This window comes from Bos indicus x Bos taurus, chromosome 5 (assembly GCF_003369695.1).
Source record: "Bos indicus x Bos taurus breed Angus x Brahman F1 hybrid chromosome 5, Bos_hybrid_MaternalHap_v2.0, whole genome shotgun sequence".
NCBI lineage: Eukaryota > Metazoa > Chordata > Mammalia > Artiodactyla > Bovidae > Bos > Bos indicus x Bos taurus.
Window position 1 is genome coordinate 62,523,857 of NC_040080.1, and position 23,790 is coordinate 62,547,646.

The 23,790-nt window shown below is 39.0% G+C and overlaps 1 protein-coding gene across 1 annotated transcript; it reads right to left on the reverse strand.

The window, feature by feature from the left end:
* Window positions 1-3,690: 3,690 nt before the first annotated feature.
* On the reverse strand, window positions 3,691-4,629 carry LOC113893733 (olfactory receptor 6C2-like). The gene has a single exon (XM_027543602.1). The coding sequence runs from the start codon at window positions 4,627-4,629 to the stop codon at window positions 3,691-3,693; it is 939 nt and encodes a 312-aa protein (XP_027399403.1).
* Between the last annotated feature and the right edge of the window lie 19,161 nt (window positions 4,630-23,790).

Here is a 23,790-nt window from a genome sequence, read left to right on the forward strand (position 1 = left end):
CCTATGGGGCAGGGACGTGCTGTCTCAAATAGGAGATACTCAGAGAAGGGTTTTCTCAATTTCTTAGTTATCAACAGGTGGTACAATTAACAATACTTTATATATTGTTATAAATACATAATATAAATATATTTGCCTAATTACAGTTTGCCTAATTAGATATGGATATAAATAAAATATAATAAAGGTATACCTAATTCTATTTATGGATCTATACTTAATTAATCTGTATATAAATTAGTATGTATACTGTATATGCATATTATATATATACTGTATAATTAAATGTATATTGCAGTAATATAATGTATGTGTGGCTGATATTAATTGGTATGGATTGATGTGCTGTGATGATATATGTTCTATATACTGTATAATTATATTATATATGTGTGACATGTATTATTACAGTACATTGGTTTGTGTTGGTTGGTATTAGCTGTGTACGTGTTGTATTGCTGTAATATATATTATGTCAATAAGTTTATACTTGTTGCCATATATAAATACATATATACATTTTGCATTTAGGTATATCTGTATACCAAAATGAGATAAGGAGGTTATACATTTATTATTTAAATTTATACAGAGACCTAAACTAAACATTAGACCTAAATTAACATATCCCTAAATTTATGTTGTTAAAATGTAAATTTTAAAATTTTTAAAAATTAAATTGACAACTGCTTGACAATTCCTTTGCCATAAAACCCCCATAGGTGTAATTGGGGTAGCCAGACAAAAAATTGGTTTTATGGCAAAACGGCCCCCTAGAGTGGGTCCATCTTCCTACTCAAACTAAAAAAGTAGCGGCTTCTTATCCAGGATTGATAGCTACTTTGGTATTAAAGGAAAAAAGCGGAACATTAAGTTATTTGGTAAAGAGCCATCAGAAATTGTAATTCCATATAATAAAGAACAACTTGATGGTCTTCTAATGATTGATGAAAATTGACAGATTGCTATAGGAAACTATTTTGGTCAAATTTTTACATCATTTACCCTCCAATGTTCTGTTAAATTTTATATCTAGACACCCAGTTATTTTCCCTGTTAGATACAAATAGTTCCCTATTTCAGATGCCAAAAATTTTGTATAAAATTTCAAATAAAACATAACAGGGCTGCCTTTTCACCTTGCTAATAGTTTCCTTTGTTGTACAGAAGCTTTTAAGTTTAATTAGGTCCCATTTGTTTATTTTTGCTTTTATTTCCAATATTCTGGGAGGTGGGTCATAGAGGATCCTGCTGTGATGTATGTTGGAGAGTGTTTTGCCTATGTTCTCCTCTAGGAGTTTTATAGTTCCTGGTCTTACATTTAGATCTTTAATCCATTTTGAGTTTATTTTTGTGTAAGGTGTTAGAAAGTGTTCTAGTTTCATTCTTTTACAAGTGGTTGACCAGTTTTCCCAGCACCACTTGTTAAAGAGATTGTCTTTAATCCATTGTATATTCTTGCCTCCTTTGTCAAAGATAAGGTGTCCATAGGTGTGTGGATTTATCTCTGGGCTTTCTATTTTGTTCCATTGATCAATATTTCTGTCTTTGTGCCAGTACCATACTGTCTTGATAACTGTGGCTTTGTAATAGAGCCTGAAGTCAGGTAGGTTGATTCCTCCAGTTCCATTCTTCTTTCTCAAGATAGCTTTGGCTATTCGAGGTTTTTTGTATTTCCATACAAGGTGAAAAGGCAGCCTTCAGAATGGGAGAAAATAATAGCAAATGAAGCAACGGACAAACAACTAATCTCAAAAATATACAAGCAACTCCTACAGCTCAACTCCAGAAAAATAAATGACCCAATCAAAAAATGGGCCAAAGAACTAAATAGACATTTCTCCAAAGAAGACATACAGATGGCCAACAAACACATGAAAAGATGCTCAACATCACTCATTATCAGAGAAATGCAAATCTAAACCACAGAGGTACCATTTCATGCCAGTCAGAATGGCTGCGATCCAAAAGTCTACAAGCAATAAATGCTGGAGAGGGTGTGGGGAAAAGGGAACCCTCTTACACTTTTGGTGGGCATGCAAACTAGTACAGCCACTATGGAGAACAGTGTGGAGATTCCTTAAAAAACTGGAAATAGAACTGCCTTATGACCCAGCAATCCCAGTGCTGGGCATACACAGCGAGGAATCCAGAATTGAAAGAGACAAGTGTACCCCAATGTTCATCGCAGCACTGTTTATAACCGCCAGGACATGAAAGCAACCTAGATGTCCATCAGCAGAGGAATGGATAAGAAAGCTGTGGTACATATACACAATGGAGTATTACTCAGCCATTAAAAAGAATGCATTTGAATCAGTTCTAATGAGATGGATGAAAATGGAGCCTATTATACAGAGTGAAGGAAAGCAGAAAGAAAAACACCAGTACAGTATACTAATGCATATATATATGGAATTTAGAAAGATGGTAATGATAACCCTGTATGTGAGACATCAAAAGAGACACAGATGTATAGAAGAGTCTTTTGGACTCTGTGGGAGAGGGAGAGGGTGGGATGATTTGGGAGAATGGCATTGAAACATGTGTAATATCATATGTGAAATGAATCGCCAGTCCAGGTTAGATGCATGATACTGGTTGCTTGGGACTGGTGCACTGGGATGACCCAGTCGGATGGTATGGGAAGGGAGTAGGGAGGGGGGCTCGAGATGGGGAACACGTGTATACCTGTGGCGGATTCATGTTGATGTATGGCAGAACCAATACAATATTGTAAAGTAATTAACCTCCAATTAAAATAAATAAATTTATAATAAAAAAAGAATATCCTTCCCAAATCATGGACTTTCTGATGTTTTGATCAACCCTCCTAATTTCTAACTTTCTCCTTAAATCAAGGGATAGTAAAAGTTTGGATACTGGAGAACTTAGTTAACTAAGATTTACTTATCTTATTCCTAAATTCAGGGCTTGTTCTTCTTGAGTCTATGTCTAAGCACCATTGATGGTAATGTCAGTAGAAGTCTTCAGCATTTGGAAGTCTTTTTCTTTCTCTTCTGTAATCATATATTTCAGGATGTAGTCTAGCCAAATACTTTTCAGAAAGTCCAGCAGAAATATTTTTGTATATAAATTGACTTAAAAGTAAGAATATAATTATCTTCACTGATTTTGAATTTGCTCTATTAATACCATCTACTCCTTTCTGAAAAATAAACATTTTAAAATGAGAAAGAGCTTTACTATTTTAAAGATCATTTTTAAAGCTTTGGTAAAGAATCTTTAATGACTAATGACTTTTGTACAATTGAACACTAGATACTGGAAGTATCTTCCCAATGAGTCTTAGATACTGAAGTTTTCCCAATGAGTGAGAAATGCTCTCTGGGCATTTATATTCTGTGTCATGAGATGGTTATATGATCAGAAATATAATTTTATTTGTTTAAATTTCTTTTTTATGACATGGGTTATTTTGGAGAATCTTGTCTCTGGAACATGCATTAATTGAAGAAACCATACTGAATGAAATAAACTTGAAGGAAAGAAGAAAAAGCTTTATTTTGGCTTTTGTATTATAAGAGAAAAATCTTCCTGGGGTTGGATTAGCTTGATGAATCTGCAGAATATAAAGAAACCATTTATTTGGCAAATTCACAATTGTTACTTCTGAGTTATTAAGATTTTAATTTAATTTACCTTGGTCTCAAAAACACTAATAGTCTCTTACTTCTTTGTGAGAAATACAACTTGTTTTATTGTGTCTTTAAAGGCCTCTTTCACTTGTTTGTTTCGAAGTGTGTAGATGAATGGGTTAAGCAAAGGGGCAACCGAAGTTGTGAGCACAGACACCATTTTGTTGATGCCTACTCCTTCCTTTGCTGAAGGCTTGATGTAGATGAACATGCAGCTGCCATAGGTGATGGAAACCACAATAATATGGGATGAACAGGTGGAAAAAGCCTTTTGCCTTTGTTGGGCAGAAGGGAATCTTAGAATGGTCTTGATGATGTATGTATAGGAGAGGACCACACACAGTAAGGTAAAAATGAGTGTCAGCAGAGCAAAACTCAAAGAAATTGTCTCTATTAACACTGTGTCTGAGCAAGTTATCTGTAAAATAGGAGATGTATCACAGACAAAATGATCAATCACATTCGAGTCACAGAATTCCAGCTGGAGGCCCATGCCAAGAGGTGGGAGGATGATCAACAGGCCAGCCAACCAACAGCAGAGAATGAGGGCAGTGCAGACTCTGTTGTTCATGGTAGTGGTGTAGTGCAGGGGTTCACAAATGGCCATGTAGCGGTCATAAGACATGGCTGCAAGGAGAAAAAATTCAGTTGCTGCAAAGAGGACAACAAAAAATAATTGAGTGGCACAAGCATTGTAGGTAACAGTATTATCTCCAGTTGCCATAGAATACAGGAATCTGGGAATACAGACCGTGGTGAATGAGACTTCTAAGAAAGAGAAATTTCGGAGGAAATAATACATGGGCGTTTTAAGATGGGAATCCAAAAGTGTGAGGGTGATAATGATGAGGTTCCCAGCCACACTCAACATGTAGGTGAGAAACAAAAATACAAAAAGTAGAACTTGTAGTTTTGGGTCATCTGTCAGTCCCAGGAAGATGAATCTTGTTATTGCTGTATGATTTCTCATCACTGCCTCCTGCCAAGAGTGAATCCACCTGAAGAAACAAATGTTGTAAGAACCTAGTATTAGAATATGAATGAAATATCCCAGCAAGCCTGTTCACATGCACTTTTTTTCTTCTACTTAATAATCAGTTTGTTAACAGTGACTTTGACATCCTACTGGGACATTTATAAGAAATACCTATTGTGAATCTTACACCTCTAATTCTCCAAATAGGAAGTATATTTAGGACGTAGCTCAGATGGTAAAATGTCTGCCTACAATTCGGAGACCCGGGTTCGATCCCTGGGTCAGGAAGGTCCCCTAGAGAAGGAAATGGCAACACACTCCAGTATGCATGCCTGAAAAATTCCATGGGCCAAGGAGCCTAGTGGGCTACAGTCTTTGAGATGGCAAAGAGTCAGACACAACTGAGTGACTTCGCGTTTCTTTCTTTCTTTCTTTCTGGTGGTCCAGTGGTTAAGACTCTGTGCATGCAGTGGTCCTGGGTTTGATCCCTAGTTAGGGATGCCAGCATCCCACATGCCACAATGAAGAGCCCACACGCTGCAACTAAGACCAGGGCAGCCAGAAAAATTAATAAACAAACAAATAAACATTAGAAAAACAAAGTATATTTTAAAAGATATCAAGTTAAAAAGCCATAAATCTGATATGCAGCTTCTTAACAATATTGCCTTGTGGCCTAGATTTTATTTGCCTTCATCCTGGAGGACCAAGATGTCATTTTTGAAGTTTTTTTGCCCATCCTCTTCTTTCTTTGCTTCTCCACCCTACACCAAAATGCTCCATTTTCAAAACCAAGAAAAATTTATTAGTACTTTTTTGATGTGTGTTTTAAATCAAAACATGTCTTTAGGGCAATTTTGTGTTCACAGCAAATTTAAGGGGAAGGTAGAGAGATGTCCCATATACCTCTTACCTCCACATATGCACAGCTTCCCCTGCTCCATTATCAACCACCCCCACCAGAGCTGTACATTTGTTATAACTGATGAACTTGACACGTCACAATCACTCAGAGTCTGTTTACTTTATGGTTCATCCTTGGTGTTCAATGTCCATGGGCTTGGACAAATATTTAATTGGTATTTTATGTTGATCATCTTATTTGTTATGCCAAATTTTAACAGCAGCACATTCAGTTAAAAGTGCTAGTTCTTATTGCATCATTCTTTTGAAAAAACAACTCAAAGAACATACATCTGAGTTGGTGGGTAAGCAGTGTTAACTATATGAGAAATGCTCCATAAGATTTGCTGGTATTTAGGATTTGGGATTGTTAATTCAATTTTTTTTTTCATTTTTATTAAGGTATACTTGGAGAAGGAAGTGGCAACCCGCTCCAGTATTCTTGCTTGGAAAATTCCAAGGACAGAGGAGCGTGACAGGCTACAGTCCTTAGGGTCACTAGAGTTGGACACGACTTAGTGCTATCTTTCTTTCTTTCTTCTATGTACAATAAACTGCAATAATTAAAAGATTTGCAGTTCAGTGAGTTTGGAAAAAAATGTATATATCTGTGAAACCACCACCACAACCAAGATATCTCAAGATGCAATGCAAGATACATTACATTTCCATCGTAAAATATCTCCCTTATTTCCCTTTGCAATTCAATCCATTCCTTTACTCTGGCCACCCCAAATAATCATTAATTTGCTTTTTGTCAGTATAAATTAGTTTTCAAGAATTTTGTATGATTGGAACCAGCTTTTAAATCTGGCTTTCACTCAGGATGTTTTTGAGAATCATCTATATGTTTGGCATATATATTCCCTTTCAATCCGCTCAGTCATGGTGAACTTTTGGGTTATTTGCAGTCTGGAACTATAATGAATAAAGTTACTATAATAAAAGTGATAGTCACTCAGTAGTGTCCAGCTCTTTGAGACCCCATGAATTGCAACCCGCCAGGCTCCTCTGTCCATGGAATTCTTCAGGCAAGAATGCTAGAGTGGGTAACTATTCCCTTTTCCAGGGTATCTTCCCAACCCAGGGATCAAACCCGGGTCTCCTACTTTGCAGGTGGATTCTTTACCAACTGAGCTACCAGGGAAGCAGAATGAACTAGTACTGATACAGTATTATTAAATAAAGTCCACAGTTTATTCAGATAATCTACACTTACTCATACAAAGAAATACTTAATAAGCATCTATTACATAAAGAGCATAATATCAGAGACTGGCAATCCAACCATTAACTGGATCTCTTCCCTCTAGGAGTTTTCAGGCTACCAGTGGGAGATAACATTTCACTGTAGTGCATACTCAGGGATGTGGTAACACAGATAAAAGTGAAAACACACTTTAGATTTGGGATAATAACTGCTTCAAGTTTGTTCCTTAGCCCTCAGTTATACTATGTAACTATTCATATTTTTCTATGCTCATTCAGTTTCTTTAGGTTCTTTTCTTTCTACTAAAATTGTCAGCATTATCACTTATCTTAGGTGAGTTATCGAGGTGCACTGCTCAGGGTTAACAAACATGCTTTTGAAACAGAAATCCCTCCCTTAGCACATGGGGCAAATGGTTTACTGGAGAGATAGTATGTTGTTATTCTGAAGGAACATGAAGTTAGAATTTTCCTGCCATGGTCACAACATAGTAGAAATGAGTGCTGATTACCTTTTGCATAATTATAATGAGCTAAAAATCCACATTTAAAAATTGACTGAACTCACCCTTTGCATATAGTTAGGGAATATGGAAAAAAAGACTTTCATAACAAATTAAACACTGACAATTTTCTGACAATTTTTATAAGTAGCAGCCTTTGAGGAAACCACAGTCTGAGGAGCACTGAGTTAGTGAGGAGCTTTTATTCACTTCTTTTCCTAATCTCACATTTCACCTGCCTCAGCTCCCAATCTCATTCTCCATAGAGACCTGCATGGATGGACACACACACACACACACACACACACACACACACATCTTCTCACAGGCAAATCTGACAATCAACAGAACTTTCCTAGATTTTCATGGCTCCTGATACAAAGATCCCTGTCTCAGTCTCCATTTCCCTTGCCAACTCTAAAATGACATCTGATCCTAGAATTCCAAGTTCTTCTGTTAGTTCAAAGGGAAAAGAGATAGTGCAGAGAAGAGGAAGACTTCTCTTGAGTTTTGTTAGGGCATATTTGATCTTCCTGGGTAGGGAGACAATCTTCTCTGCAAATTCTCTAATAGGAACATTTCTTTTATATGTTTAGTATGCTACCAGTGCACAGGGAACATTTGAGTGAACAACAAAATAGTCCTTGGTGACCTCGTTTCCAAAGTACTAGTGAATTGGTGGAGGCTTAATCAACAGTGCAAAAACACACGTAGCAATGGAGACAGTGTCCTCAGAGACACTGAGGGTGGTCTGATGTCATCTGCATTCTGTTTTGATTTCTTTGCTGAATCTTAAGATTATTCCTAGAATTTGAAAATTGATTTAGAACTTTATATATATATATATATATATATATATATATATATATATACACGCATACACACACACATATATTAATCTTTGACATAAATCTCAGATAAAGTAAAGTGAAAAAAAAAAACCACTCTTACCCTCTTTTTACAGATGAGGAAATTAAAGAGAAGAGAAATGAATAATCAGGATGCCCTATAGTGGTGATGCAAGTTTAGAACAAAAGTTTATCTGAGTACAAAGATCCTGCTTCTTCCTCCATGCTACCCTAGTTGCTTGTTCTGATATTGAAGACTCACTAGCATTTAAATGTCAGACTTGATATTCTAGGGCTACTTGACCTGTATTTTCATTTTTTCATCTTCTACTTATGATTTTTCTGGTAGGCAATGAAACGATCTTTGGTATTTGAAGCAATGGAAAGTTTTTCATTCCAACTATTGGACAAAAAATTGCCTCTTTCCAGCATATGTTATTTGTTTTGCTTTGGCTTATTATTGTCCAGATATGGGGAAATGTTGAGGGCAGGGGGAAAATGGGGTGACAGGGGATGAGATCGTTGGGTGGTATCACTGACCCAATGGATACGAGTTTGAGCAAACTCTGGGAGATAGTGAAGGACAGGAAAGCCTGGTGTGCTGCAGTCCATAGGGTTGCAAAGAGTTGGACATGACTGAACAATGAACAACAAATTACTGTCCAGTGACCTTGAGCAAAGCTTTCTGTTTGACTGTCTCTGCTGTCATTTCTGGACATTTTCATTCTTGAGGCTCATGTCAGATGATGCAGCAGAGGAGTGGTCTTGCTGCCTTTACTGGGGCAGGTATTTTCTCTCCTCAGGCCACTCACTACTGCTCTATGGAGTTTTCTCACACTGAATAGACATGACACATCATACTTCTCCCACTATTGGGAGAGAGTGATTGAAAATGTTCCTTGGCAGAGGAATGAGCTGGGGAGAAACAAGATATCTCTCTCTCTCTCTCTCTGTACTTATAGTACGTTTTTGAAAAACATCCTGATGGACTATGGCAGAGATGGACTTCCTGATGAATTATCCCAGTGATCATTAAATACTGCCCATTTTTGTCTCTTGTTACTTTTTTTGGCTTAAAGTCTATTTTTGTCTGATATGAGTATGGCTTGACAACTTTCTTTTGGCTGTCATTTGCCTGGACCATTCATTCTCTATCATTTCACTTTGAGCCTTGTGTTTGTTTTTAAAGCTGAACTGTGTCTCTTGGAGGCAGCATGTAGTTGGGTCTTGTTTTTTAATCCATCCAGTCACCCCATGTCTTTTGATTGGTGAATTCAATCCATTTACCTTTAGGATGATCATTGATAGATGAGTACTTGGTGCTGCCATTTTGTCTTTTATTTTCTGGTTGCTCTATGTCTCCATTTATTTCTTTTCCCTTGTGTTTCTGTCTGCCATTTGGGCTTGGTAGTTTTTCTATGATGTTTCTCTTTTTTATGTTTTGCATCTCTGCTCTATATTTATGTTTTATTGTTACTATGGGGTTTGTATAAAATGTCTTGGAGATAAAATAGCTCATTTCTCTACTGATAGCACCTTATCATTATTTAACCTATACGGATTCCATCCTTTCTTCTTCCCTTTTTGTGTTTTGATGTCTTAAATTATCCCTTTTTATATGGTGGGGTTGTTACCAAATTGAAGTAGCAATAGCTATTTTTTCTAATTTCCCTTATGCTATAACAAGTGGTTAAAAATCTATTCTGATAAAGAGTTTCAATTTTCTGATTCTGTCTTTCTATTTATCACCTTGCTAAAAGTTTTGTGTGCTTTTGCCTTTTTGTTTCTGGTAGAAGAGCTCTTTTTATCATTTCTTACAAGGCAGGTGTACAATGGGCTTCCCAGGTGGTGCTAGTGGTAAAGAACCCGTCTGCCAAAGCAGGAGATACAAGAGTCATGGGTTCCATCCCTGAGTCTGAAAGACCCGCTGGAGAAGGGCATGGCAAACCACTCCAGTATTCTTTCCTGGAGAATCCCATGGACAGGGGAGCCTGGTGAGCTACTGTCCATAGTGTTGCACAGATTAAAACCCGATTGAAGTGACTTAGCATGCAAGGATAAGGTAAATCTAGTGTTGATGAACCTCCTAAGCTTTTATTTGTCTAGAAAAGTCTTTATTTTTCCTTCATATCTGAATGATAAGTTTGCTGTATAGAATATTCTTGGGTTGCATTGTGGATGTTTTACTGGTTGTAAATTGAAGGGAAGAGACAAAGTTATTTTCACTCCACTATGTTGCTGACATCACCTGCTCATTTCTTCAAAAACTTTTTCATCCTTTCTATTTTTAAAAGGAGACTCAAACTACACAACGTATAAGGCCTCTTGAATTTATCTCACAGTTCCCTGATGCTCTGTTAATTCTGTTTAAGGATCTATTTCTTTGCATGTTTTATGTAGAGAACTTTTATTGCTGCTTTTTCCAATTAACAAAATTTTTCTTCTGTAATATTTATTTTTTTTTATTTTTAATATAAATTTATTTACTTTAATTGGAGGTTAATTCCTTTACAATATTGTATTAGTTTTGCCACACATCAACATGAATCCATCACAGGTTCCCCAACTCATGGGGAACCACGAGTTCCCCATCCGGAATCCCCCTCCCTCCTCCCTCCCCATACCACCCATCTGGGTCATCTCAGTGAACCAGCCCCAAGCATCCAGTATCATGCATCGAAGCTGGACTGGCAATTAGTTGCATATGTGATATTACAAATGTTTCAATGCCATTCTCCCAAATCATCTCACCCTCTCCCTCTCCCACAGAGTCCAGAAGACTGTTCAATACATCTGTGTCTCTTTATCTGTCTCGCATACAGGGTTATCGTTACCATTTTTCTAAATTCGATATATATGCGTTAGTATCCATCTACTCAAGGCTATGGTTTTGCCTGTGGTCATGTAGGGATGTGAGAGTTGGACTGTGAAGAAGGCTGAGTGCTGAAGAATCCATGCTTCTGAACTGTAGTGTTGGAGAAGATTCTTGAGAGCCCCTTGGCCAGCAAGGAGATCCAACCAGTCCATTCTTAAGGAGATCAGCCCTGGGATTTCTTTGGAAGGAATGATGCTAAAGCTGAAACTCCAGTACTTTGGCCACCTCATGCAAAGGGTTGACTCATTGGAAAAGACTCTGATGCCGGGAGGGATTGGAGGCAGGAGGAGAAGGGGACGACAGAGGGTGAGATGGCTGGATGGCATCACTGATTAGATGGACGTGAGTCTGAGTGAACTCTGGGAATTGGTGATGGACAGGGAGGCCTGGCATGCTGCGATTCATGGGGTTGCAAGAGTCGGACACGACTGAGAGACTGAACTGAACTGATAGTGTATTGGTGATTTTCTTTCTGGCTTCCTTCACTCTGTATAATAGACTCCAGTTTCATCCACCTCATTAGAACTGATACAAATGTATTTTTTTTAATGGCTGAGTAATACTCCATTGTGTATATGTACCACAGCTTTCTTATCCATTCCTCTGCTGATAGACATCTAGGTTGCTTCCATGTTCTGGCTATTATAAACAGTGCTGCGATGAACAGTGGGGTACATGTGTCTCTTTCAATTCTGGTTTCCTCGGTGTGTATACCCAGCACTGGGATTGCTGGGTCATAAGGCAGTTCTATTTCCAGTTTTTTAAGGAATCTCCACACTGTTCTCCATAGTGGCTGTACTAGTTTGCATGCCCACCAAAAGTGTAAGAGGGTTCCCTTTTCCCCACACCCTCTCCAGCATTTATTGCTTGTAGACTTTTGGATCGCAGCCATTCTGACTGGCATGAAATGGTACCTCTGTGGTTTAGATTTGCATTTCTCTGATAATGAGTGATGTTGAGCATCTTTTCATGTGCTTGTTAGCCACCTGTTTGTCTTCTTTGGAGAAGGCAATGACGCCCCACTCCAGTACTCTTGCCTGGAAAATCCCATGGGCGGAGGAGCCTGGTGTGCTGCAGTCCATGGGGTCGCTAAGAGTCGGACACAACGGAACGACTTCACTTTCACTTTTCACTGTCATGCATTGGAGAAGATAATGGCAACCCACTCCAGTGTTCTTGCCTGGAGAATCCCAGGGACGGGGGAGCCTGGTGGGCTGCCATCTATGGCGTCGCACAGAGTTGGACACGACTGAAGTGACTTAGTAGCATGTCTTCTTTGGAGAAATGTCTATTTGGTTCTTTGGCCCATTTTTTGATTGGGTCGTTTATTTTTCTGGAATTGAGCTGCAGGAGTTGCTTGTATATTTTTGAGATTAGTTGTTTGTCTGTTGCTTCATTTGCTATTATTTTCTCCCATTCTGAAGGCTGTCTTTTCACCTTGCTTATAGTTTCCTTTGTGGTGCAGAAGCTTTTCAGGTTAATTAGGTCCCATTTGCTTATTTTTGCTTTTATTTCCCATGTTCTGGGAGGTGGGTCATAGAGGATCCTGCTGTGATGTATGTCAGAGAGTGTTTTGCCTATGTTCTCCTCTAGGAGTTTTATAGTTCCTGGTCTTACATTTAGATCTTTAATCCATTTTGAGTTTATTTTTGTGTATGGTGTTAGAAATTGTTCTAGTTTCATTCCTTTACAAGTGGTTAACCAGTTTTCCCAGCACCACTTGTTAAAGAGATTGTCTTTAATCCATTGTATATTCTTGCCTCCTTTGTCAAAGATAAGGTGTCCATAGGTACGTGGGTTTATCTCTGGGCTTTCTATTTTGCTCCATTGATCTATATTTCTGTCTTTGTGCCAGTACCATACTGTCTTGATGACTGTGGCTTTGTAGTACAGCCTGAAGTCAGGCAGGTTGATTCCTCCAGTTCCATTCTCCTTTCTCAAGATTGCTTTGGCTATTCGAGGTTTTTTGTATTTCCATACAAATTGTGAGATTTCTTGTTCTACCTCTGTGAAAAACACCGTTGGTAGCTTGATAGCGATTGCATTGACTCTATAGATTGCTTTGGGAAACATACTCGTTTTCACTATATTGATTCTTCCGATCCATGAACATGGTATATTTCTCCATCTATTACTGTCCTCTTTGATTTCTTTCACCAATGTTTTATACTTTTCTATATATAGGTCTTTAGTTTCTTTAGGTAGATATATTCCTAAGTATTTTATTCTTTTTGTTGCAATGGTGAATGGAATTGTTCCCTTAATTTCTCTTTCTGTTTTCTCAGTATTAGTGTATAGGAATGCAAGGGATTTCTGTGTGTTGATCTTATATCCTGCAACTTTACTATATTCACTGAATAGCTCTAGTAATTTTCTGGTGCAGTCTTTAGGGTTTTCTATGTAGAGGATCATGCCATCTGCAAACAGTGAGAGTTTTACTTCTTCTTTTCCAATATGGATTCCTTTTTCATCTGGCCTGTAGGTTATTTTCTTTCATCATTTTAACTATGTCTTGCCATTCCCTCCTGGCCTGAAGAGTTTCTATTGAAAGATCAGCTGTTATCCTTATGGGAATCCCCTTGTGTGTTATTTGTTGTTTTTCCCTTGCTGCTTTTAATATTTGTTCTTTGTGTTTGATCTTTCTTAATTTGATTAATATGTGTCTTGAAGTGTTTCGCCATGGGTTTATCCTGTTTGGGACTCTCTGGGTTTCTTGGACTTGGGTGATTATTTCCTTCCCCATTTTAGAGAAGTTTTCAATGATTATCTCCTCAAGTATTTTTCTTAGGTCTTTCTTTTTGTCTTCTTCTTCTGGGACCCCTATGATTTGAATGTTGTAGCGTTTAATATTGTCCTGGAGGTCTCTGAGATTGTCCTCATTTCTTTTAATTCGTTTTTCTTTTTTCCTCTCTGATTTATTTATTTCTACCATTTATCTTCTAATTCACTAATCCTATCTTCTGCCTCTGTTATTCTACTATTTGTTGCCTCCAGAGTGTTTTTGATCTCATTTATTCCATTATTCATTATATATTGACTCTTTTTTATTTCTTCTGGGTCCTTGTTAAACCTTTCTTGCATCTTCTCAATCCTTGTCTCCAGGCTATTTATCTGTGATTCCATTTTGATTTCAAGATTTTTGATCATTTTCACTATCATTATTCAGAATTCTTTATCAGGTAGATTCCCTATCTCTTCCTCTTTTGTTTGGCTTGGTGGGCATTTATCCTGTTCCTTTACCTGCTGGGTATTCCTCTGTCTCTTCATCTTGTTTATATTGCTGAGTTTGGGGTGTCCTTTCTGTATTCTGGCAGTTTGTAGAATTCTCTTTATTGTGGAGTTTCCTTGCTGTGGGTGGGGTTGTATAGGTGGCTTGTCAGGTTTCTTGGTTAGGGAAGCTTGTGTCGGTGTTCTGGTGGGTGGAGCTGGATTTCTTCTCTCTGGAGTGCAATGAAGTGTCCACTAATGAGTTATGAGATGTCAATGGTTTTGTAGTAACTTTGGGCAGCCTGTATATTGGAGCTCAGGGCTGTGTTCCCGTGTTGCTTGAAAACTTGCGTGGTATGTCTTGCTCTGGAACTTGTTGGCCCTTGGGTGGTGCTTGGTTTCAGTGTAGGTATGGAGGCATTTGATGATCTCCTGTCAATTAGTGTTCCCTGGAGTCAGGAGTTCTCTGGTGTTCTCAGGGTTTGGACTTAAGCCTCCTGCTTCTGGTTTCAGTCTTATTTTTACAGTAGTCTCAAGACTTCTCCTTCTATTCAGCACCGTTGTTAAAACATCTAGGTTAAAGATGAAAAGTTTCTCCACACTGAGGGACACCCAGAGAGGCTCACAGAGCTACATGGAGAAGAGAAGAGGGAAGAGGGAGTTAGAGGTGACCCGAATGAGAGGAGGTGGAATCAATAGAGGAGAGAGCAAGCTAGCCAGTAATCACTTCCTTATGTGCACTCCACAACTGGACCACTCAGAGATCTTCATGGAGTTATACAGAGAAGAGAAGAGGGAGGAAGGAGACAGAGGTGACCAGGAAGACAAAAGTGGGGAATCAAAAGGAGAGAGACAGATCCAGCCAGTAATCAGTTCCCTAAGTATTCTCCACCATCTGGAACACACAGAGATTCACAGAGTTGGGTAGAGAAGAGAGGAGGTAAGGAGAAGACAGACGCGACCTGGTGGAGAAAAAGGAGAGTCCAAAGAGGGAGAAAGCAGTCAAGCCAGTAATCTCGCTCTAAATAAAAATGGGTACTGAAGATTGGGTTCTTAAAGGTACAAATTCAGTTCAGTTGCTCATTCGTGTCCAATTCTTTGCGACCCCATGAATTGCAGCATGCCTGGCCTCCCTGTCCATCACCAACTCCCGGAGTTCACTCAGACTCACGTCCATCAAGTCAGTGATGCCATCCAGCCATCTCATCCTCTGTCGTCCCCTTCTCCTCCTGCCCCCAATCCCTCCCAGCATCAGAGTCTTTTCCAATGAGTCAACTCTTTGCATGAGGTCACCAAAGTACTGGAGTTTCAGCTTTAGCATCATTCCTTCCAAAGAAATCCCAGGGCTGATCTCCTTAAGAATGGACTGGTTGGATTTCCTTGCAGTCCAAGGGACTCTCAAGAGGCTTCTCCAACACCACAGTTCAAAAGCATCAATTCTTCAGCACTCAGCCTTCTTCACAGTCCAACTCTCACATCCCTACATGACCACAGGAAAAACCATAGCCTTGACTAGATGAAACTTTGTTGGCAAAGTAATGTCTCTGCTTTTGAATATGCTATCTAGGTTGGTCATAACTTTCCTTCCAAGGAGTAAGTGTCTTAATTTCATGGCTGCAGTCAGCATCTGCAGTGATTTTGGAGCCCAGAAAAATAAAGTCTGACACTGTTTCCACTGTTTCCCCATCTATTTCCCATGAAGTGACGGGACCAGATGCCATGATCTTCATTTTCTGAATGTTGAGCTTTAAGCCAACTTTTTCACTCTCCACTTTCACTTTCATCAAGAGGCTTTTTAGTTCCTCTTCACTTTCTGCCATAAGGGTGGTGTCATCTGCATATCTGCGGTTATTGATATTTCTCCCGGCAATCTTGATTCCAGCTTGTGTTTCTTCCAGCCCAGCATTTCTCATGATGTACTCTGCATATAAGTTAAATAAGCAGGGTGACAATACACAGCCTTGACGTACTCCTTTTCCTATTTGGAACCAGTCTGTTGTTCCATGTCCAGTTCTAACTGTTGCTTCCTGACCTGCATACAAATTTCTCAAGAGGCAGGTCAGGTGGTCTGGTATTCCCATCTCTTCCAGAATTTCCCACAGTTTATTGTGATCCACACAGTCAAAGGCTTTGGCATAGTCAATAATGCAGAAATAGATGTTTTTCTGGAACTCTCTTGCTTTTTCGGTGATCCAGCGGATGTTGGAAGTTTAATCTCTGGTTCCTCTGCCTTTTCTAAAACCAGCTTGCACATCAGGAAGTTCATGGTTCACATATTGCTGAAGCCTGGCTTGGAGAATTTTGAGCATTACTTTACTAGCATGTGAGATGAGTGCAATTGTGAGATAGTTTGAACATTCTTTGGCATTGCCTTTCTTTGGGATTGGAATGAAAACTGACCTTTTCCAGTCCTGTGGTCACTGCTGAGTTTTCCAAATTTACTGGCATATTGAGTGCAGCACTTTCACAGCATCATCTTTCAGGATTTGAAATAGCTCAACTGGAATTCCATCACCTCGACCAGCTTTATTCATAATAATGCTTTCTAAGGCCCACTTGACTTCACATTCCAGGATGTCTGGCTCTAGGTCAGTGATCACACCATCGTGATTATCTGGGTCGTGAAGATCTTTTTTGTACAGTTCTGTGTATTCTTGCCACCTCTTCTTGATATCTTCTGCTTCTGTTAGGTCCATACCATTTCTGTCCTTTATCGAGCCCATCTTTGCATGAAATGTCCCCTTGGTATCTCCAATTTTCTTGAAGAGATCTCTAGTCCTGCCCATTCTGTTGGTTTCCTCTATTTCTTTGCATTGATCGCTGAGGAAGGCTTTCTTATCTCTCCTTTCTATTCTTTGGAACTCTGCATTCAGATGCTTATATCTTTCCTTTTCTCCTTTGTTTTTCCCTTCTCTTCTTTTCACAGCTATTTGTAAGGCCTCCCCAGATAACAAATACCAAAAAGCAAAGATTAAAACTCTAAAGTAGAGTTTGGAATTTCAAAAATATAATATTAAAGAAAGGAAGAAAAAAAGAGAGAGAGAGAGAAAAAAAAAACTAATGGAGTCACAAAAATTATAATATATATATATATATATGAAGTTTTCTTTTAAAGAAATAGGGTCTTTTTTTTTTTTTTTTTTTGCAAAGTAATAGTAGGTTATAAAAGTGAAAATTAAAGGAGTAATAGAGGACCTAATTTTTTTTAATTAAAAAAATAAAAGAATGATTGTAAAAATGTATCTAGGACTTTCTCTGGTGTTGTTGTGGGTATTGTGGGGTTAGTTCATTTTTGTATAGTTCCTTGGTCTGGCTTATATTCTCAAGATCTATAGGCCCCTTCCCATGTAGTTGGTATAATGACAGGGTTTTAATCTATTGCACCTGTCACTTCCAAGGCAGTTTCTTCTGTTTTAGCTTCTTCTGTTTGCTGGTCTCTTCAGTATCTGATTTCCATCCTGACACAAAGGGGGCGGTGGTGGACACTTTCTTTTAGTCTCACTTGTTCAGTCGTGCTGTGGGGAGGGAGGGACACTGCAAGCAAATAACACTGGCGTGTGCTCGCAGTGACTCAGCCACACTAGGCCTGCCCCTGCTCACGGTGCGTGTGCCCTCCCTGTCCATCCTGCTCAGGCTCTAGGTTGCTCTGCCAGGGACCGTCCGAGGCTGGCCCTGGGCTGCATGCACCTCCCAGGTCTAAGCCGCTCAGGTTCAGGCACTTGGGTAGTCCTCAGAGGCGCAGACTCGGTTGGGCCTGCATTTTGTGCCCTTCCCATGTCTGAGCAGCTCAGGTGATAAGGTGTTTGGCGAGCACAGTCGCTGTGACTTATCACCTCCCCAGTCCCTGCCACTTGGTTTTCTGGGTGTACAACTGGCACACATTCTCACGCTGATGTTGACCGTCTAGAACCCCAAGAAGTCTTAGTTAGCAAAGAAGCCTGCTTGCAGTTTGATAAATATTGTCTCTCTGTGGCTGCGATTGCCCCCTTCTGGCTCTGGCTGCCTGTCACCAGAGGGGGATGGTCTGCAGCCTGCTATCTCTGTTCAGTCCTTTGTTCTGTGCACAGGCCTGGCGGTGTCTTAGGTTAGGGCTGGCTTTGTGGTGGTAGCTATCCCACAGTCTGGTTTGCTATCCCAAGTTAGTTCCCTCAGATTGCCCTTGGGGCATTCAGGCCTGGTCCTTACTCTAAGCCATGCAACCCATGCCTCCCTGCCCAGCCCTCGCTTGCCAGTGTTGGGTGCAGGCGTCTGTGCTGCTTGTCCACTTGGGGAGTTACCATTGGGCTCATAATCTGTGGGTTTTAATTATTTATTTACTTTTCCTCCCTGTTATGTTGCCCTCTGTGCTTCCAAGGCTCGCCACAGACTCGGCAGTGAAAATGTTTCCTGGTATTTGGAAACTTCTCTCTTTTTAAGACTCCCTTCCTAGGATGGACCTCCATTCCTACCTCTTTTGTCTCTATTTTTTGTCTTTTATATTTTTTCCTACCTCCTTTCAAAGACAATGGGCTGCTTTTCTGGGTGCCTGATGTCCTCTGCCGGCATTCAGAAGTTGTTTTGTGGAATTTACTCAGTGTTTAAATGTTCTTTTGATGAATTTGTGGGGGAGAAAGTGGTCTCCCCATCCTATTCCTCTGTCATCTTAGGTGGGTCCTGGGAAGGATATTCTAAGGAGTGTTTTGTTGCTTATCCTAGACTACTGAAGATAAAATCCAGGTATAGTGTGAAAAAATGATAGACTTACAGAAGATAGAAGCAGTAAAACAGGTAACAGTTACACAAGGACCTTGGATCAAATGAATAAAATTCTTTCTATTAAATGGTAATGATAGTCTTTGTAATTCTGCACTTGTGAAAATAAAATTTTGTGCTTTCACAATATTGTCTATATTTATTAACCATCACCTCGTTGCTCAAATGTACTTTTTATTTTGATCATATTTTTAATTGTTCTTTACATGATAGTGGCCATAGCATGAGTGCAAGCTTCTTCTATACTTCAAAAATATTCAGGGAAAATAGGACTCTATTCTCCAAGACCTTTCTTCTTTTTCCATTTAAAGTTTCTAAAACACCAAGAGTCCATACTGATACAAATAAGTGATGGAATAAATTAACAAAGGAGGGGAAAATATTGTGCAGAAGGATCCCAAATAATTTACATAGATACTCCTCTTATAGAGGAGAAACTAACAAACACTACATCAGTCAGATGATCCAGATCAACATCATAAATCATGTTGATAGTACGTATCCTTGACAGCAAGTGAAAAAAAAAAATGCCACTTTACCTCTGTGGTCTTCTTCCCAATATTGTCAGGCAACTTCCAATAGTGAAGCATCTTATATTAATAAAATATCTAACCAGCAATCCTCAAAGCTGCCGAAGTCTTCAAATATAAGAAAGTCTGAGAAACTGTCACAGGTAAGAGGAGCCTAAGGAGATCTGACGACTAAATGTAGCATAGTGTCCTAGATGAGGTCATGGAATAAAAAAAAAAAAAAAAACCCTATGTAAGCTAAGGAAATCTAAATAAACTGTGGACTTTATTTAATAATAATATATCAGTACTAGTTCATTGGGCTTCCCTGATAGTGTTGGTAAAGAATCCGCCTGCAAAGTAGGAGACCCAGGTTTGATCCCTGAGTTGGGTATATCCCCTGAAGAAGGGAATGGTTCCCACACCACCATTCTTGCCTGAAGAATTCCAAGGACAGAGGAGTCTGGCAGGCTGCAGTTCATGGGGTCTCAAAGAGCTGGACACGACTGAGTGACTATCACTTTTATTATAGTAAATTTATTCATTATAGTCCTAAACTGCTTCCCTTGTGGTTCAGCTGGTAAAAAATCCACCTGCAATGCAGGAGAGCTGAGTTCGATCCCTGGGTTGGGAAGATCTCCTGGAGAAGAGATAGGCTACCCACTCCAGTATTCTTGGGCTTCCCTTGTAGATCAGCTGAGAAAGAATCCGCCTGCAATGTGGAAGACCTGGGTTCAATCCCTGGTTTGGGAAGATCACATGGAAAAAAGAAAGGCTGCCCACTTCAGTATTCTGGCCTGGAGAATTCCATGGACAGTATGGGGAATAACAAAGAGTTGGACACGACTGAGAGACTTTCACTTTCACTTTTTCACTAGTTCATTAATGGTAACAAATGCATCATCTTAATGTAAGATTTTAAAAGGATAATTTGGGTATATGGTATACAGGAATCACCCTTAGTATCTATTCTGTGGGAGATCGGTCATGTCTGACTCTTGGTAACCCTATGGACTGTAGCCCTCCAAGCTCCTCTCTCCATGGGATTCTCCAGGAAAGAATACTGGAGTTGGCTGCCACATCCTTCTCCAGGGGATCTTCCCAACCCAGGGATTGAACCCATGTTTCTTACATCTCCTGCATTGGCAGGTGGGTTCTTTATGACTAGTGCCACCTGGGAAGCCCACTACCTTCTCCATTTTTCTGTAAATCTAAAATGTTCTTTTTTTAAAAAAGTTCATAAAAATATAAAATCTATTAAAAAATAAATATAAATCCTCAAGTCAAATAGCAACTATTTCTCCATGCTGAGAAAAATCCATGGTTACTTAAGTGATGGATTTGAATGAAGACATAAAGATGTGTTTTGCTGGCCACTCAATGCAAAGATACCTCCCAACTCCATTGTTCTGTCTCTCATCCTTCTCCTTAGTCTCCTGATGACCTGTATTTGATGCTCTCATTGCAACTTTCTTACCAATCTCTCTGGGATGACTTCTCTTAAACATCTACTTAACTTTGTTCTTGGAGATGGCAACAAAATGTCTTTATTAGTCCCTCAGAACCAGGATCCCTAAGGAATGTATTGTTTCTCAGCATAATTCATCCCAATGTGGCTGATCTGAAGAGAGAAAAAAATATGTTACTTTGGATGTTTAAAAACCTCTAAAAAGTTAATGATAGTGCAATGGTAAAGAACACATTTGACAATGCAGGAGACACAAGAGATGCGGCTTTGATTCCTGGATGGGAAGCTCCCCTGGAGCAGGAAACGGCAACCCACTCCAGTATTCTTGCCTGGGAAATCCCATAGACAGAGGAGCCTGGCAGGCTACAGTTCATGGGATCGCAAGAGTCAGACATGACTGAGCAACTGAGTATGCATGTCTGGATCTACAGTCTGTGCATATGATGGAAGCACAATACTACTTTCTATTCTGGCAGGACCAATAAGGGGACAGAACCCACCTTAGACTCAGAAAAGATTAGAAAAGTGGAAAAGTAAGCAGAGAAAAGTGGAAAAGTAAGCAGAGAGCATTTCTTTAAGAAAACTGGATCAACAAATATAAGAGTCTGTCTTTTAAAATTCTTTGGGTTAATAGTTCCACCTGGGCAAAATGTTTTATGCAAATATAAAAATTAGAAATAATTAATGATATTTGCTGGCATTAATACTAGATGAAAGCAAAGTATAAGTTTCTTACAGAGTTTCAGTCTGGATGACTGGAATTATACTGCTCTTGACACAAATAGGCAATAAACACGGAGAATCAGCATTGTGCTTTTTGATCATTTCTCCAAATTGGTCTTTCCATCTTCTTTTAAGATTCTTACTTCTTAAATCCACATTCCTACTTTTTCCAGAATAATCTTCAATAAATGAATTTAAGCTTTTCACATTCCTCAAAAAAATTCATCAGTGCCTCCTTGAGGACAGATTTTAGTCAAATCTTAAGATAGGACTCTAGGACTTTAGTACATCCAGTGTAAAAATTCTTTTTCACTGTCCTCTTCTAATATTTCAGGCCTTCTGTACAGTCAACATGAGATCATGCAGCAGAATTTCTGCAATGCAGTTTCTTCTGTCTAGAAGATCCATCCATTTTTGAAAAATAATTGCTTCTAACATAAAATTATAAATGAACTATACCTCAATAAAAAGAATTTTAATAAATAAAAAATAACTGCTTTATTGATATATAATTCACAAACTATAAAATTCATCCTTTTTTAATTGAAAGATTCTTTAAATTCTATAATGCTTTACAATTTTCAAAAATTCCACACATATGCTTTCATATAATCCTGTAATAATCTTTCTTTTCCTTTCCCTCTCCTTACTGGTAGCCACTAGTTTGTACTCTATATCGCAGAAGTAGAAAACAAGCTTATGGCTCTAGCAGAGTGAAAAAGGAGTAGGGCTAAATTGGGAGATTGTGATTGACATATATACCTTACTATATACATAAAGTAGATAACTAATAAGGACCTACTGTATAACACAGGAAACTCTACTGAAAATTCTATAATGGCATATATGGGGAAAGAATCTAAAAAAGAGTGGATATATGTATGTATATAACTGAGTCACTTTGCTGTACAGCAGAAACTAACACAACATTGTAAATCAACTATGAAAGTGTTAGTCACTCAGTCCTATCTGACTCTTTGCAATCCCAGGGACTATAGCCCACCAGGCTCCTCCATCCATGGATTTTCCCAGGCAAGAATTCTAGACTGGGTTGCATTTCTTTCTCCAGGAGATCTTCCCAACTCAAGGATCGAACACAGAGTCTCCTGTGTCTACTGCAGTGACAGGTGGATTGTTTACCATCTGAGTCACGAGGGAAGCCATAAATAAATCAGTCTGGCTTCCCTCAGGGAATTTTGAGCAGCTTCTCTCCTAAATTCATCTGAACTATCTCTAGGCCATGTGGAGAGAATCACGTCTTTTGACTTTTCATCTGATTCTTTTTGTTTTGCGGATGACCTGTTGTTGCATCTTCCTTTCTCCAAAGACACACCTCCCCCTGATGTATGATGAAAACTATTATACAGAGTGAAGTAAGCCAGAAGGAAAAACACCAATAAAGTATACTAACCCATATATATGGAATTTAGAAAGATGGTAACAATAACCCAGTGTACGAGACAGCAAAAGAGACACTGATGTATAGAACAGTCTTATGGACTCTCTGGGAGAGGGAGAGGGTGGGAAGATTTGGGAGAATGACATTGAAACATGTAAAATATCATATAAGAAATGAGTTGCCAGTCCAGGTTCGATGCACGATACTGGATGCTTGGGGCTAGTGCACTGGGACGACCCAGAGGGATGGTATGGGGAGGGAGGAGGGAGGAGGGTTCAGGATGGGGAACACAGGTATACCTGTGGCGGATTCATTTTGATATTTGGCAAAACTAATACAATTATGTAAAGTTTAAAAATTAAATTAAATTAAAAAAATAAAGGTAAAAGAAAAAAGAAAACTATTTCAAAGAATTTCTTCAAATTCAATACACTGTAGATTAATTAGTGACTTTTGAACCTGGGCTCCAAACGGAACCTTGAGTTTGTTTAGTCTGTTTTTCCCTCCACATCTGTGGTGGACTCAGCAGATATAACTAATCCTGTTCTTATAAATGTAAATTTTAAGAGGAAACCTGTCTCCCTGTTTGAAAAGGCCAAAATCTCAATTTCTCAAACTGGAGAGAGTTGCAATCAGTTTCCACAGTCTTTCCATCTCCTCAGTTAACCATAATTCAGTTCAGTTCAATGCAGTCACTCGGTCGTATCTGACTCTGCAACCCCATGAACCGTAGCACACCAGGCCTCCCTGTCCATCACC